This window comes from Diceros bicornis, chromosome 38 (assembly GCF_020826845.1).
Source record: "Diceros bicornis minor isolate mBicDic1 chromosome 38, mDicBic1.mat.cur, whole genome shotgun sequence".
NCBI lineage: Eukaryota > Metazoa > Chordata > Mammalia > Perissodactyla > Rhinocerotidae > Diceros > Diceros bicornis.
Genome location: NC_080777.1, coordinates 30,109,042 through 30,125,431, shown reverse-complemented (window position 1 = coordinate 30,125,431; position 16,390 = coordinate 30,109,042). Strand labels below are relative to the sequence as shown.

Here is a 16,390-nt window from a genome sequence, read left to right as displayed (position 1 = left end):
GACATCTGATAGATGTTAAGGGTGCACAGGTGATGCTGGACGGAGAGAGTAACTGGAGGGATTCAGAACCCCAAGTCCATGAGAAGACCCTTACTGTGTGCTCAGGATTGTCCTTAGTTTTAAGATTGAAGTGGAAAAAATACAAAGAATAGTTACATGGTTTCTACCCTCAGGGTCTTCAAAATGTACTTGGGGAGAAAGAATGTGATCTTGAGAAATAATTGTTGGGTCAAAATTCTAAAATGTCAACATGTGTGCCATAAGACATGATGAATACAGGAGGCGGTCAGAGAGGAGAGAACCTTGGGAGCTAGAATGTGCTCGCAAAACTTTAGTGATCAGCCGGCAGTTAAGCTGTGGCCTGAAGAATGGCGGGATGTTGGAAGGTGGAGAGGAGAGAGTAAGGCATTCATGGTAGAGGGGGCGACAGCACTGAAGGCATGAAGGCAAGGGTGACGTGGTGCTGTCACTGGATGGGTTGCTGACCCCACTGGGAGAGTAGAAAAGACTAGAAGCAGAGAGAATGAGGCTGTGTCAAGTGATGAAGTTCTAGGGCAGTGGAAGTGGAGAGTGTCAGAAGCAAGGCTGAAGGAGTAAGCTGTGTGCTAGGAGATGTCCTCCGAGACCTGTCATGTTTCTACACATCAGCGTTAGGAGCTGACGTCTTTCACATGGTGACTTCCTCTGGGGCAGCTTTATTTACATTACAGGACAGTAAAGGAGAAATGGCTCCCGTCCCTCCCTGGAGTATATTTGTTTTCCTTCCAGGATAATAAAGATATATTAAAGTCTTATCTACTTTTTTCCAGTAGCTGAGGGAGTTCATTCTAGAAGGAGACAGTCTTTTCAGTAGACAGTGAGGTCATAGGGTGAAGAGCAGGCTTTAAATAGCTTCTGTGGGGAGTGTGCAAGTGAGTGAACCACAGATGAGCACAAGAACCTGGAATCCTCCTTTCTTCCCAGACCCGACCCACGGAGGAAGGGGCTGGATGTTCTCAGAGCCTGCCCCTCCTGACACGCAGTGCTTAGCACCTTAGAGGCTAGCTTGGTTGAGCTCCACTGAGCCAGAGGCCTTGGGGGCCTAAAGAGCCCATCCATCAGGAGGTCACAGGCCACGTATGTGGCTCCTTGCCCCCTGGTGCCACCTGTTCCGGTCACCAAGAAACTCAGATGGGCATGGACAGTAAGGCTCGTTTCACAGCCAGCTCCTGGGTTTGGGGTTCCATCTGTGACTGGGCCTACTTGGTGGGCAGAAGGGTGTTGCCTGGCCAGGGTGGGAGTTGGGGGGGAGGCAATCTCTTGTCTCTTTCTCCCCTCTTTTCCCTCCCCCTGCTGTCCCTTCAGGGAGACATTAGTCTGGCCTGTGCTCTGTCTCAGAGCTCTCCTCTGCCCATTTCTGCCCATCCCAGCAGTGCGGGGCCAAGCCAGTGGCTCACTTCCAGAGCCAAGTCTGCTGCTCTGGAAAAACTTCCAGCCTCCCCAGAAGAAGAGAACCAGTGTGATTATTTATTGAGTAGTAACACATAGATCCTTACAACATGTCTGATGCTGTTATGCACTTCACATGCTCTGTCTTATTATCGTCTTCTTCTCTTATTCACTATGTTTGGTAACTCTGTAGCCCTGTGCAGTAGGTACCTTTTTCTTTAGGTAGGTGCTGGTATGATCCCCATCATCTATGTCCTAAGACTCAGAGAGGTTAAATAACTTACCCAAGGTCACACATCTCAGATTTGAGCCTATGTCATTTGACTCCAGAGCCGGTGGCCTTATCTGCTACGCCATACCACCACCCTATATTCCTAAAGATGTGACCTTCCTGGGGTCATTCAGCCAGTTGAGAACCACCCTAAGCGTTAGTGAAGTTGGTCCTGGTTCCCTATATCCCCACCTCACGTATGTTGGCTGGAGCCTGGGGTCTCTTTTCCCTCCTTACTCTGCCCATCCCTCTAACACAACATTTCTCTGGGGAATAGGCCACACCAGAATCCCGTGATACTCAGGATGAATCTGTTTCAGGTGGAAGTGGATTCTGAGCTTGGAGAACGGTTGCCCCTGCAGAGTGGGTGGGGCAGAGGTCCCGCACAGCAGGGGCTGGAGGAGGCTGTGCTCTGGGCTCTGGGTTGCCAAATCCTTCAGCCCCAGCTGTGATGCCTCTCTGGGGAAGAATTTCAGAGTCTGCGGGCAGTCCCTGGGGCTCTAGGGAGCCGAAGGCTTCAGACCGGCTCGTCACAAGAGCCAGCTGTTTGGAATTGTGGGACCTGAGTCAAAGCAGACACAGGGACTTACATGCAGAAACGTTTGGTTAGGAGACCACAAGTCCTGCCCTGTAAGTTTGGAAGCTGTGGATTTGTTTTTTGAGTGTGCTCCTAGAGCAGAGACTCCTGGACCCAGAAGAGAAGGCTGTGGGAACCAGAGATGCAGGGCTGACCCGTTGCTGAAGGGGGTCTTTACATTCAGGTCCTGACTCCTCTTCGGGAGAAGTGAACATTTTTGGCAAAAAGCCTGAGAAAGCACGAGAAAGCAGAGTCCTTGGAGCCTGGGAAGAGAGCTGACTAGGGGACTGGAGGTTGGTGGAGGTGGCTCCAGACTCAGGGACCCCAGGAGACGATGCCTGTTCTAGAAAGCCCCTCTGGGCAAGTGTGAGAGAGAAGAGGCTGACCTGAGGTGGGGCGGGGGCAGGAATAGGGTGAGAGACCTGCTGTGCAGGAGGTTGGCGGAGGGTGCAGGAGGGCCCTTTCTGCCAACATGTCTGACTAAGCCCACCCCAGGCTAGCTCAAGCCCTCTGGGACGCCCTCTGGATGCCCACCCTGACTCCTCCCTACAGAATTCATGTGTTGCCCACTGGGCTCTTAACAACTGCTTCTACTCCTCTTGCTTCACTTTCCTTTAGAGTATAACTAGTGTTTGTCCCATAAATTATACATTTTAAGGAGAATGACCACTTTTAATTATTTTTGTATCTCTCTCCCTAGAGTGCCTGACAGGGTGCTGTATATACAGAGCAGTATCTGAATAAATGCTGGAATGAATGAATGAGTGAGTGAGCACTAGGTGAGAAGGTAAGTTTGTGTCTGCACGTGCATGTGTGCATGTGTGTTTGCACGCATGTGTGTGTGTATTGAGTGTGGTTACTGCTGAAGGAAAGAAAGAACAAGTTGAAAGAAGAGGTGGGGTGGGGAGACAATAACGCAGATAATTCTTGTGTGCTCGCCGTGTGTCAGCACACACCGTCAACTAAGCGTTTCGTGTGTGTGTTGTAATGGACCGTTCACAAGGATCCTGCAAGGTTGATACCACCACCGTCCTTACTTACGGCTGAAGAAGCCCCATCTCAGGGGGTGGGTAACCGGGACCTGAGCCGGGTCTGCTGGCCTGCAGAGCCCCAGCGCCAGTCGTGAGACCACCCTGCCGTCCGCCACCCCATCACCCTGAGCTTCTCTTTTGAGGCATTTTGTAGACTTTTACTTTCTTAGTGAATTATTTGAAATTATCTGTTTACTGACCATCTTCCTTCACTGATAGAACATGAGTCCCAAGAAGGCAGGGGCCACGCAGATTGTGTTTCTTGGTTACACTCTCCATCTCAGAGCAGCGCCTGACCCATAGCCAGCACTCAATGAATACGTGCTCACTGACTCCCCACTAGACTGCCCTCTGCCCCCTAACTGCGACAACCCCGGGGGCCTCAAAGTCCTTCTTCCACTCTTCCTCCCAGGCTGACCTGCCTCCCCTCTGCACTCTAGTCCCACCGAGCAGGACCCATCCCCTCCCGCCTTAACCCAGAGCCAGGCTAGTGGGCATGAAATGCAGGGCCAAGTTTGTGTCCCAGATGGACCCTGGACTCAGCGAATGCTGATCAGGTGACTGCCTCTCTCTGGCTTAGGGTGGAAAGACGCCAGGAAAGATCGAAACCTCTACCCTGATGGGTTACACCAGGGCTTCTAGAAGGGATTTTGTGGCAGGAGGGAGGGGGACAGGAGATTGAATGTCTCTGCGGCTTGTGCAGGGCAGTGTGATGGATGAGCAGTGGAAAGCCCTTCTCTGAGACACACCAGGCCTGCTGCAACAGTATCCCTCCCAACAGCCTGGAGTTACATCTCCCTGAAGACACACAGAATCGTGCTCTGGATTTATATAAGAGGTGGCAGCCTGCCGGCTCCTCCTCTGTGCTCCCAAAGGAGGCCTGTCTACTGATGCCCCCGCAGAGGAAGAAGCAGATGAGAAGGAGGGAGGTTTGAGCCCTCTTCCCAGAAGCCTTGGTGCTTCATGGGAATTGACAGCCTTCAAGAGTTTCCTGACATCTGCATTTCATACTTTCGTCCCCAAACAGCCTTCCAGGTTTCAGTTTGGGTACACAGTGAGGATTTATTTTCTCTCTCTCTCTCAAGAAGTGGCCAGAGTAGGCTGGGGCCTCTGATGCTCAGCACTCAGGTTCTCCCTGGCAATAGAGAACGGGTGGGCGGGGTGGGTGGGAGCATCTTGAATCCAGTGTCCCCCCCCCAGGGCTGTAAACAGCTGGGAGTCCCCAGCACATTACCAAATACAGTAGAAAGGAGTCGTGGACCACACACTGCCCACAGCAACCTCACCCCAGGGTGGAGAAGTCGCATACGTGCCTGGACAGGGCACTCTGGGGCTGGCTGTTCATGAACCCCCGTGGCCCAGTCCCTGCTTTCCTGCCTGTCCGTGGCTCCGATCTGCCTCTGCCAGCCTCTGCATTTTTGTATCTTTTTCTCATTGCGTGGCCCCCTTGTCTTTAAAAGGCTAAATGCTCTGTACTAAATTTGGTCACACAGCGCTCCAAGATTCCCTGGAATGTCCTCAAGTTTCAAACAGCTCTGACAGCGAGGCCGGCCCGCCCCCTGCTTGGGGATTGGCTTCTCCTTTCCGGGCCAGGCGGTCATCCAGTCTTATTGGCCACTGGTTAGACCAGCCAGGGTCTGCTAGCCCTGGGCTTCCAGTTAACACTTCAGCACCTGTGGCAGGCAGGGCCGGGGAGCTGCCGTCCTTAACCAGCCGGGGGTCTGCTCCTGAGTGCACTCTGCTCCATCTAGACCAGCTCACTGCCCACTCCGGGCCCACCAGGACTCCCATAGCCCCTGCAAGAGCCACAGCCCACTCTGCCAACATGTCCAAGGTAGCCAAGTATCGCCGGCAGGTGAGTGAAGACCCCGATATCGACAGCCTGCTGTCCACCCTGTCTCCCGAGGAGATGGAGGAGCTGGAGAAGGAGCTGGACGTGGCGGATCCAGACGGGAGCATCCCTGTGGGGCTACGGCAGAGAAACCAGACGGAGAAACAGTCCACGGGCACGTACAACCGGGAGGCCATGCTCAACTTCTGTGAAAAGGAGACCAAGAAACTGATTCAGAGGGAGATGTCCATGGATGTGAGTGACCACAGTCCTGGAGGGAAGGGAGAGGGGGGAGGGATGGAGACCCCGACTCGGCAACTGGGATACTGCTTTCCTTAGAGGAAACATTCTTGTGGCAGAGGATTCACTGCTTCAGACCCATGTCATCCCCTAAATTGGCGGTATGGACCTCTCACCCCTGATCTCTGTTTGATAAAGCAGAGATTGGTTATGTTGGGGGAACTCGACATCCCACAGAACCAAATAGGGCTGCTAGTGGGATGGGAGCCGAGAGTGTCCTTGAAGTGTTCATTGTCAAGTTGACTTCCTCCTGGTCCCCTAACACCTGTCTTTTTTCTTCACATCCGTCCCATCCTGTTGTGGGGAGGGGCACAAGGATAGAAAGAGGCTTGCCGTCTCTTGCCAGCCACCCAGGAAGAGAGAGCTAGGCCCTACTTGCGGGAGAACCGCTCATCTTCAAGCCCTCTGGCGTCTCCTGGCACTCAGACTTCTTGAGAGGCTCAGGGGTAGATGGGCTTCCCAAGGCTCAGGGGCCGGGCCCAGGGGTCTGTGTGGCAGGAAGTGTGTCAACCTGAGAGCTTCTGACTCCTTCCCAGGGCAGGAGGGGTCTGCGCTTTCTGGAGGAGCCTCTTGCAGGAGCCTCCCCTCCTCTTGGCAGTAAGCCCTCGTACAAGCCAGCCAGGCCCTTTGCTGGGAGATGCAGATCTCTCCCAGCAGGGTTTTGCCACCAGGAGGGAACAGAGGAGAGGCAGGGCTGGCCGTTTGGAAGCGTCTGCCCACATCTAGGATGGGCCTCAGCAAACCCTGCTTTCTGTTTCCTGGGCTGGCATGGAGGAGTTCTCTGTTTTCACAGTGTGTCGTGTGTGAGTTTTGTCCAGCAAACTAGACCAGCCCCCAAGTGTGACTTTGTAGAAGCCTTGTCCGTGGTAAAGAGTGTTCTCGCTCTCCGCACTGGTCCTCTTCCACTCCGCTCGCACTGGCCAGACTCTTGTACGTTGTCCGTTACCTGGGAGTCCTGGCAAGAAACAGTGCAGTCTCCATTCTTGTCCTTTCTTTTCCTCCTGTGGAAACTGAGGCCCAGAGCTTCACATGACACAGAGGAAATGGGAACGGCAATATTGTCAGCTGAAACTTGTGTGAAGTGTCTGGGTATGAGATTGTGTGAGACACTGGTCACAGAGCACGTCTGTGGACACATGGTGGCTCTGGGAGGGCAGTGATAGGAGGAGGAGGGAGGGCAAGGGGGCAGCGTGAAGGGTGGCTGGAGCTCTGCCCTCCCTTGGCGCCTGGGGCCATGTTTAGGGCTTTGCCAAAGAGCTGGGAGAGTGAGGGGAGCCACGAGGCTCAGAGATGTCTTATCCTGTGGGCAAGTGTTCGCCTCTGACGCTGCTCCAATAATGATAACTAACACATTGATGGAAAAAAGGAGAGGATGTAGGGACTTACTGTGAGGGCCTGGTGCCTCAAGACAGCTATCAGGAGACAGAGGGAGACGCACCCCCAGGCTTGGGCACCTCTGTAAGTCCCCCACGTGGACCCCAACCTGTCGCTCTGGAGTCGGCTCTCCTCCCCCTCTCTCCCAGGCCCCAGGCTCTGTGCCCACGGCTGCCTGTTTCCAGCGGCCTCTGGTGCTCGGAGAGACACTCCTGAGGCTGCAAACACCAAAGCCTCTTACCCCCAAGGAAGATGTTTAGGCCATGGAGAGAGTGAGGGGCTCTCATGCTCCTGGAAATTCCATCCTCACAAACATTTTTCCTCAGCCAGTTAATACCAGGGCAAACCTCTCCTCCCCTGCCCCCCATCCCTCACCCCCACCAGGCACACGCCTGTTTCTGCACACAGAGCCGGTCAGGGAATAGGGGGAGTGGAGGGTGTGCATGCCTGTGGTATGACAAGACCCCTTCAGGGCCGTTTTCCCCTGTGGGGATGGGTGTCCCCGTCCACTCACTCTTCCCCACCCAGACCAAGGCACGAGCTGGGTCCCGGCTGGAGTTCAGGATGCACCCTGAGCCGTGTGCGGAAGTCATCCCTGTAAATCTGGGCAAATGGGAACGAACCCTAAAAAGTGGCTTCTTTAGCACCCTTAGCAAAATAGTGAGTGTGTGGTAAAGAAAGTGGATTGAATATCAGAAAAGCCTGGTGTGAGGACCAGCGTCTCTTCTGTCTGTGTAACCAACTCACAAGTTACTTAAGTCTCAGTTTCCTCGTCTACACGATGAGGACAGTAACACCTCCTCGGAGGCTGGTGCGGGGACTGGAAGGATCATCGTGTGGAACCCGTGGCACAGAGCTCACATGTGACGCACACTCAGTGAGTGGCGGCCGTGAAGTCATTACTTCAACACAGAGGTTGGTGAAGTGAGCGGAAGGCAACTCTCCGTCCCTCGCCGCAGTCCCTGAGGGCCACGCCGGCCCAGCCCGCGTAGGCAAGCCGGCCGGTGCCGGGGGTGGGGCGTCACGCGCGGAGCGGCGGGTGGGCCGGGCTGCTGGACTGCCTGCAGCCCTCCCTGGTGGCGCCTTCCCCACGTGGCAGAGACTGGCGTCGCCAAAACAGGGCAACTGGGAGCCGCTCTCCTGACCTGAGAAGTGCGGCAAGATGGGCCTCTCCTGAGAACCTCCCACCTGCTCAGCACGTTCACCGTTCCTCTTATTTACTATTCTTGGGAGATAGGTATTTTATTCCCATCGTGCCAATCAGGACGTTGAGGCTCAGAGAGGTTGAATAACTGCCCAAGGTTACACAGCTAGTAGCCTGCCTGGCTTCAAGGATTGTGCTCCCTCCTCTCTGCCACACCAGGTACAAAAAGGGTGGTTTGTGCCAGTCCTGCCTTGAAGAAGTTATGATCTAATAGGGTCACAAGACACAGACTACAGAACTACCACAGAGTGTTACAGAGCAGAGACCACAGATTCAAGTGTTGTCACAGGAGCAGTGGCTGGGTGCTCATCCCCTGGCCCCACGACCAGGAACATGACAATTAAAACCAGGTGCAGATTAGGGATGAACACTGTTAGTAGCAGATGTGGATTATTAGGGATAGGAAATCCTGATGTGATACCCGATAGTATTAAGGAATTTGTGTTAATTCCTCTTCGGTGGGATAATGAACGATATTGTAGATATACTTTTCAAAGGATCCTTATCTTTTTAAATTTTATTTATTTATTTATTTTTCCCCCCAAAGCACCAGCAGATAGTTGTATGTCATAGTTGCATATCCTTCTAGTTGCTGTATGTGGGACTCGGCCTCAGCATGGCGGGAGAAGCGGCGCGTTGGTGCGCGCCCGGGATCCGAACCCGGGTCGCCAGCAGCAGAGCGTGCGCACTTAACCACTAAGCCACGGGGCCGGCCCAGGATCCTTATCTTTTACACTGAAATATTTATGGAAAAAGCTGATAGGATTAGGGAATTTGCTTTAAAATAATTTGGGTGAGGGGGTGGGTAGGGGAGATGAAGTGCGATTGTCCAAGAGTAGATAACTATTGAAGCTGGGTGACAGGTCCACAGGGGTGTTCATCCTACTATTCTCTCTACTTTGTATATAAGTTTGAAATTTTCCATAATAAACTTAGTTGGTTTTTTTTTAAATAGACGAAACCAAGAGTGGAAGGCGGGCGCAGTGTGAGACTTCAGCTCTGGCTCTTCCTGGGGAGAGGGAGCCGCGAGATTCACACTCTGGCCATCACGCTGGGTGGGTCGAGACCGTGGAAGGGCCTGGGGATGGCTTCTCCCTCAGTGGATGGACACCCCAGGGAGCACTAGATAGGTTTACTGCCTTTTCCATGAATATCCCCCCCACCCACTCCCTCACCTCCTCTAGGTCAACTCCTATTTGTCCTTGGAGTCTCAGGCACCACTCCTCCAGGTAGTCTTCCCTGACCCCCGGCAAGGTTAGGCACCAGGTGTGATCTGAGCACTCCGACGCCACGCTGCACCAACCCCGTCCTGACGTACCGTGGTTGTCACTTCTGTCTTCTTGTCTCTCTCTTCACCAGTGTGTGTGATTTTCCAGGGCCTGGCAAGCAGTGGCCCCCACCTCTGCTTGTTGAGTGGATATTACAGGGGTCAGGGCGAGGCGGGAGCAGGGGTCTGGGCAGAGCCGACCCCTGGCTTCCCTCTCTCTCTTTAAAGGGGCAGACCTCTCAGCCAGTGGGTCCTCCCCCCCCTTCTCCCCATCCCCTTCCCCCACCTGTCCTCGTCCTCGTCCTCCCAGGAACTCTCCCTCACCTGGTGGGAGACCAAGTCCCTGGGCAGGTGTGCAGCCACTGGGCCAGTGAAACCTTGTCCTTGGCTCAGTTTTCAGGAACCAGATCCCAGCGGGTCAACTCTGGTGTTCTCTTTCCTTCCCAAGTGGGATAGAAACCCTCCAGCCCGCCTCCACTGTTCTCCCTGGCGGTACCAGGGTCAGGATTAGCACTGATGCCCCGCCAGGGACCGGGCAGCTGGGGCGGGGCGGAGGAAGCTCCTTTAGGTTCTCCCTTGGGTAAACTCGAGAAGCTAACCAGAGGGGCCCACTGGCCAGTCTCTGCTGGGCCCCAGCCCCCTGACCCTCCCCTCTGGTCGCTGGCCCGGGCAGTCCCAGTTCACAGCCCAGTGTCCGTGGTAGCTCGGCAGGGATGGGAATGCAGGGGGGCCTGGGGCCAGCAGCACTAACCCTCAGGCTGCCCTTTGCAGAGGGCCGGGCCCTATCAGGACTGCGCTGGGCAGCACGGCTCCTTGCTTAAGGAGATTAACCCCGACTGGTACACACTCAAAATAGCCCTGGAGCTGAGGTGGAGTGGCAGAAGAGGCAATGGGGTCTGTTGACCAGGGAGGCAGAAGCAGGTACCCAGCGAGGGTGCGACAAGGTTAAAATCTCTGCCTGGCGTGAGAGCTGCCTCCAGGTGGTGGGTGCCACAGACATCTGTTTTGTTTTTTGTTTTTTCTGTGAGGAAGATCAGCCCTGAGCTAACATCCACGCCAATCCTCTTCTTTTTTCTGAGGAAGACTGGCCCTGGGCTAACATCCATGCCCATCTTCCTCTACTTTATATGGGACGCCGCCACAGCATGGCTTGACAAGCGGTGCGTTGGTGCACACCCGGGATCCGAACCTGCGAACACCTGTCCGCTGAAGCGGAGCGTGCGCACTTAACCACTGCGCCACAGGGCTGGCCTCCACAGGCGTCTGTTTTAATGATGGCTCTTACTCCTATATTATAAATTTTCCTCTGTATGTATAGAATATTTAAGTTCACGAATTTTAAGCAGTGCAGCATCGGTGCCTGCTCCCGCCCTCAGTGTGGCCCCGGGGTGCATGCCTTCTCCTTATCAGGACAGCAGGGCTAGAGCTTGGCTGGAGAGGGAGCCAGGACAGATGGACAGGACCATGGAGGACTTGGGAAAATGAAATGGCTCAATGGTGAGGGGGGAGGTAGATGGTCAGAGGTGGTATGAGTCCCACTGACCAAGGGAAGGTTGCTGCCAGCATCTGGCAGGCTGGGCGCCTTGGGGGCCCCAGGCTGAGGCAGGAAGAGGCACATCCGAGCAGACACTCAGAGTGCGGGCAAAGCCCCCATCTACCTGTCTACCCGCTCTCAGCCTCTCTCTACCCAAGAGGCTCTGGAGCATCTGTGTCAGACGATGTCAGCGCACGGCACCCAGCCAGAGTGTGCGGGGTTGGATGGAGGGCGCGGGGAGAGGACGGCAGACAGAGGAGCCGAGGCGCTGTCCTTGGAGATAGAAGGTCTCCATGCATGTGCACGTGCGCACGCACACACGCGCGCAAACACATACACACACAGGCACGCGCACACATGCACACGCACACACATGCGCGCACACATGCGGGGGAAGAGAGGATGAAATTCGAATGTCTGCCAAGTTGGACACACAGGACTGTCCTGGCCACAGCACACAGGCCTTTCCAGCCCCATCTGTGCTTTTTTCCACTAGACCTCTTTTGGCACAACCAGCAAAGAAGAGGGGCCTGGCTTCAGAGTGTCAGCCCCCTCAAGTGCTTGTCGGCACGGAAGCCCGTGGGTGTTGGGACCTGCTCTGCCCCTTGCAGAGCCAGTGACCTTGAGTAAGTTACCCAAGGAAGGAGGGACATGAAGTGTATTGATACCCTCTGGTGCCAAAGGCATTATCAGTGCCGCCTCTCAACATCACTTCCGAGGCTCGATTACTCCTCCTGTCAAGTGGGGCGATAACATCGGCCTTCCTGGGCTGTGGTGAGGACCCGCTGGATACGGGGCTGGGAGTGTTTGCACATCGTGAGAGACCCTCATCTCCTCACCCTGGAGTCTTCAGACTTCATACCTGCATACATGCCAGATCAACCATTTTTGTTTTGTTTTTTTTTTATCTCTTATGAGGTTAAAACAAAGCCCTGTCAGTGGGAGGTAGGAGATGACAGGAGGGGAGAAGGAGCGGGCACGGAGCTAAGGAGAAGGGCCAGACGTGGTGATTGCTTCCAGCCTGGCCCCAGGCCCCTGAATTCCTTGAGCCACTGCCTAATTTATTTTATGCCCCAGGCTCCAGGGCCCAGCTGCCTTGCTGGGTTGGAAACATGGCGGGGTAAAGGGAGGATTGTGGGGAGGTTTCGGGACTGTGAATTCTCTTTGTCTGCAGCCTCCATGACTCAGAAAAGCCAAGGCTGCTTAGGAAGAGTTTGCCTTCAGCTGTCTCTGGGGTCCACTGCAGAAAGGACCAGCAGGGTTGTCAGGATGCTGTTTGTAAACAGTTAGGAATATCAAGGCCCCTGCCCCCTCACCCCCCACCCTCTCATCCCCTCACCTACCATCCCTTTTGAGGACCCTGGGCTCCCTCAGGTTGTCACTCCATCAGCCCATACTTCCCAGTCAAGCTGCAAGGCCAGCAGGATCCCTGAGACCCTGTGGGGAAAGGGGAACGTCCTGGGGGCAGAACTTGCAGGAAGCTCTGGGTGCAGCATGTGTGGGGTCCAGTGCTTAGGCTTGTGTCTCCAGACGCCACTGGACCTGACTCAGATCCTGCCCTGCCCGTTGCCGGCTCTGTGACCCCCAACAAGTTACTCTGCCTCTGAGCCCAAGTTTCCCCATCTGTAAGACGGAAATAACACCTAGTCAGAGGAGAGTTGTGAGACTGACGCAAAATCACACACGTACCGCACCTTGCAGAGTGCTGGGCTGGAAACCTGCTCGAAAGGGCCGGAACCTTTACTTTTCTACCTTCCTTTCACGCCTGTCCCTCCACCCTCCGTTCTCCTCATTCTTTTGTAGGCAGGATTCACGAGTCATGCTTGGGTTTTCAAGGAGGGAGGAGGACTCCATTAAATCGTTAATTCTCAGCTATTCCGTGAGGCCCGTCGTGGTAGCCCAGTCTAACCTCTGGGTAGAGTAGTGACTCAGACAGGCAGGTGCTGGCCCTCGTGACCTTTATGCTAACGGGTGAGAGAGACAGTGCACGTACACACGTCTGTAGAGCACGTACAGCACATACACGTGTAACACGTAACATACATGTGTTAACAGAGAAGAATAATGCAGTCTCAGGAAACAGTATATGACCCACCATACTGGCAGGGGACAGTTTCCTACAAGGTGGTCAAGGAGGACACCCCAGAGAGCTGACATTGGAGCAGAGCCTGGGAAGGGCCAAAGGAGCCATGGGAAGGGCCAAAGGAGCCTTGGGAAGGTCTGGAGAAAGAGCTTTCCAAGCGGAGGGCAGAGCCAACACAAAGGCCTGAGGTGGGAGCAGGTGTCGTGTGTCAGAGGAAGGGCTGGGCGAGTGTAACTGGAGCAGGGTGAGCATGGCGCAGGTGGTCGGGGGAGACAGGCCAAGAAGCCCGCAGGGTTCAGATGATGCGGGGATGCAGAGCATCCAAGGGCAGCGGAGGGAGCGCGGATAGCTATCCCAGGTGTGGTGAGACCTCATCGGAGGGTTTTGAGCAGGGAGAGATGTCATCTGATTTATGTTTTAAAAGGATCGATCACTCTGCCAGCTGTAAGGTGAATGGACTGTAGGAGGGCAAGACTGGAGGAGCGGGACACAGTTAGAAGAGGGTTCGGTAACTCAGGCAAGAGCTCAGGGATGGTTTGAGGAGAAGTGGTCAGAGTCAGGACATTCTTTAAAGGTAGCATAGGCAGGACTGGCTGACATATTGGGGGAAAGAGAGAAATGGGGGTGAGCAATCCTGTCTGAGCTGTTAGGTGAATTTAATGCCATTTACTGAGATAGGAAACAGCAGAATTGGAGTGGTGAGGAGATCAAGAATTCTGACTTGAGGGGCCAGCCTGGTAGTGTAGTGGTTGTTTGCGCGCTCCGCTTTGGCAGCCCAGGGTTCGCCGGTTTGGATCCTGGACGTGGACCTACGCACCGCTCGTCAAGCCATGCTGTGGCAGCATCCCACATAGAGCAACTAGAAGGATGTACAACTATGACATACAACTATCTACTGGGGCTTTGGGGAGAAAAAAGGGAAAAAGGAGGAAGACTGGCAGCAGGTGTTAGCTCAGGGTGAATCTTCCTCAAATTGGCAACAGATGTTAGCTCAGGGCCGCTCTTCCTCCAAAAAAAAAAAAAAAAGACTTGTAAAGAATTCCGACTTGAGCAATTAAGTTCCTTGTACTTCTTAGGCCCCCAAGAGGAAGTGTTGGGTTGACGGGATGAACAAGCCTGGAGCTCAGTTGGGAGGTATGTCTGGAGATTAAATTTGGGAGCCATCAGTACATAGGTGACATTTAAAGCCGTGAGCCTGGAAGAGATCTTGTAGGGAGTGAATGTGGATGGAGAGGAGCAGAGGGCCAAGGACCAAGCCCTCCATTACCCCAACATTCAGGAGGAGGAGAAGGAGCCAATGGAGGAGACGGAGAGGTAGAGGAAACTCAGAGTGGCTTCACAAAAGCAAGTTGAAAGGGCTGAAAGGAAGAGTGAGTGTCCACCACGCCCGTTCTTGCTGAGAAGTTTAATGAGACGAGAACAAAGAATCAGCAATAGTAACTGGAAAGATGGAAGCCAGTGGGACCTTGACAAGAATGAGTTCACTGTCGTGAAGAGGGGACTCAAGAGAGAGTAGTGGACGCGGATTGAAACAGGGAGTGTAGACCAGTCTCTTGTTTGAGTTGTGTTCGGATGGGAAGCAAAGCAGGCGGGTGGCAGCTGGCGGTAAACATGGAATCAAGGGAGGCTTTTTTTAAGATGGCTATGATAGCATGTTTACATGCTAATGGGGATAGTTCAGTAGAGGGATACCTTGACGACACTGGGAAGGGAGGCAAGAAGGGATGGAATGCACTGGAGTTGAGGGGTCAGCCTCAGCGGCAGGTGACTGCCTCTTGTGTTAGGAAGGAGGGCAGCAGAGACAGGCAAGGATGCTGTCAGGTTAATAAATGTGGGGAGGGGAAGATGGGGTTGACATGCGCTGCTCCGGGAGGACAGCACTGGCAGCCATATATAGGCTGGATTGAAGGGGAGAGAAATTTAGGAGGCTGTGACAATTGTCAGAGGTTAAGCTTCAGGTCACCGGAAGAATGCTCAGTGCTCCCTGGGTGAGGTAGAGAAAATACAAAAACACTTCCAGATCTGAAATCTGGCATGTGAACAGTCAACAGACAACTGCCAGAGCTGCTTCAAAATCCAGTAGATTTTCACCTCCAGTGTATCCATCTTCTGCCCCCAAGGCCACCCACGCTCAAGGAGAAGGAGGGAGCACACAGGTCCTTTCCCAGCACACACAGCTGACCACTAGGGTGGTGGGGCAAGCTCTGGGTTTGTCAGCCAAGCTGGGGGGACCTGGGGCTCCTTCCCAACTCAGCTATTCACTAGCTGTGTGGCCTCAGACAAGCATTTACCGTTTCTAAGCTTTATTTTATCTTTATTCTTTAATGTCTTGTCTGTATGGCATGTTATTCTTGACAATAATGTATTTTTTCTTATATGTATATGTTTTATTGAAATGTAAATTACATACAGAAAAGGGCACACAACACAAATGTCGAGTTTCCTGAATTCCCACAAAGTGAGCAAGGACTAGAGCCCTGCCAGCACCGCAGCCCCCCGCCCCCCCGCTCCCTCTCCTTCTCTGCTCCCTTTCTCCTCCACAGGCAACCCCTCTCCTGCCTTCAGCCTGCAGGTCAGTCTTGCCTGTTTAGATTTTACATGTAGAGAATCATACAGTACATGTACTTTTGTATCTGGCTTCTTTCACTCAACCTCATGTTTGTGGGAGTCAACCATGTTGTTGTCTGTAGCATTTTCTTTAAACTTTCACTGCTACACAGTATTTTGTTGTGTGAATGTGCCATAATTTATTCATCCATCTCACGGGTACTGTACACTTGGGCTGTTTCCAGTGTGGGGCTATTGCAGTCAGTGCTGCTCTTAACATTTGTGTCCATTTTTGGTGCACTTGCGACTTCATTTCCACTGGGTATGTACCTAGGAGCGGAACTGCTGGGTCAGAGAAGATGCATAATGCACTGTTAACTTCTTCAGCTGTAAGTAGAGGTGATGCTACCTATTTTGGAGAGTCTCTGTAAGGCTCGAAGACAAAAGTTTGGGGAAGGTCTAACATGATTTGCAAACAGGAGGCATTGAATTAGGCGATTGCCGTCATCGTCGTTTCTAGTGGAGGCCATCTTTGAGAGTGAGTAGAGTGCCATCCTGTCCTTTGAACGCGTCCTGCCTGCGGTCTCCTGACCCGCTCTCTTAGGATTGGGGCGCTTCATGAAAACCCGGTTTAGATGCCTCCGCTCAAGACTCTCTTCTCCCAAAGATGGTGGCTTAAAGGCGTGGCCCACTCATGGCCTCTCCCCCTCTTAGCCCTTCTCACTCCCAGCGTGGGCAGACTCCCCCATTTTCAGGCCCTTTCTGGCTTTCCTTATGTTCCTGTTTCTGTTTGGCTTCTGTCTTACTTTGGTCACTCTCAACATGATCCTCGGTTCTCATGCTTCGCCCCCAACCTTTCATCACCCCCTGCCAGGATGATAGGAACCCCTGGTCGCGTCTGCTCAGCTCTCTAGCTGCTGGTCAGACCTGGAGATGCCAGCAC

The 16,390-nt window shown here is 53.7% G+C and overlaps 1 protein-coding gene across 1 annotated transcript in view; it reads left to right on the top strand.

Moving 5' to 3' along the window:
- The first annotated feature begins 5,044 nt into the window (after positions 1-5,044).
- LMOD1 (leiomodin 1) overlaps positions 5,045-16,390 on the top strand; it is a 35,063-nt gene continuing 23,717 nt past the window's right edge. The window contains exon 1 of the mRNA XM_058533910.1: positions 5,045-5,393. Coding sequence (XP_058389893.1) covers positions 5,133-5,393 — 261 coding nt within the window. The 5' untranslated portion in view covers positions 5,045-5,132. The remainder of the gene's footprint in view (positions 5,394-16,390) is intronic.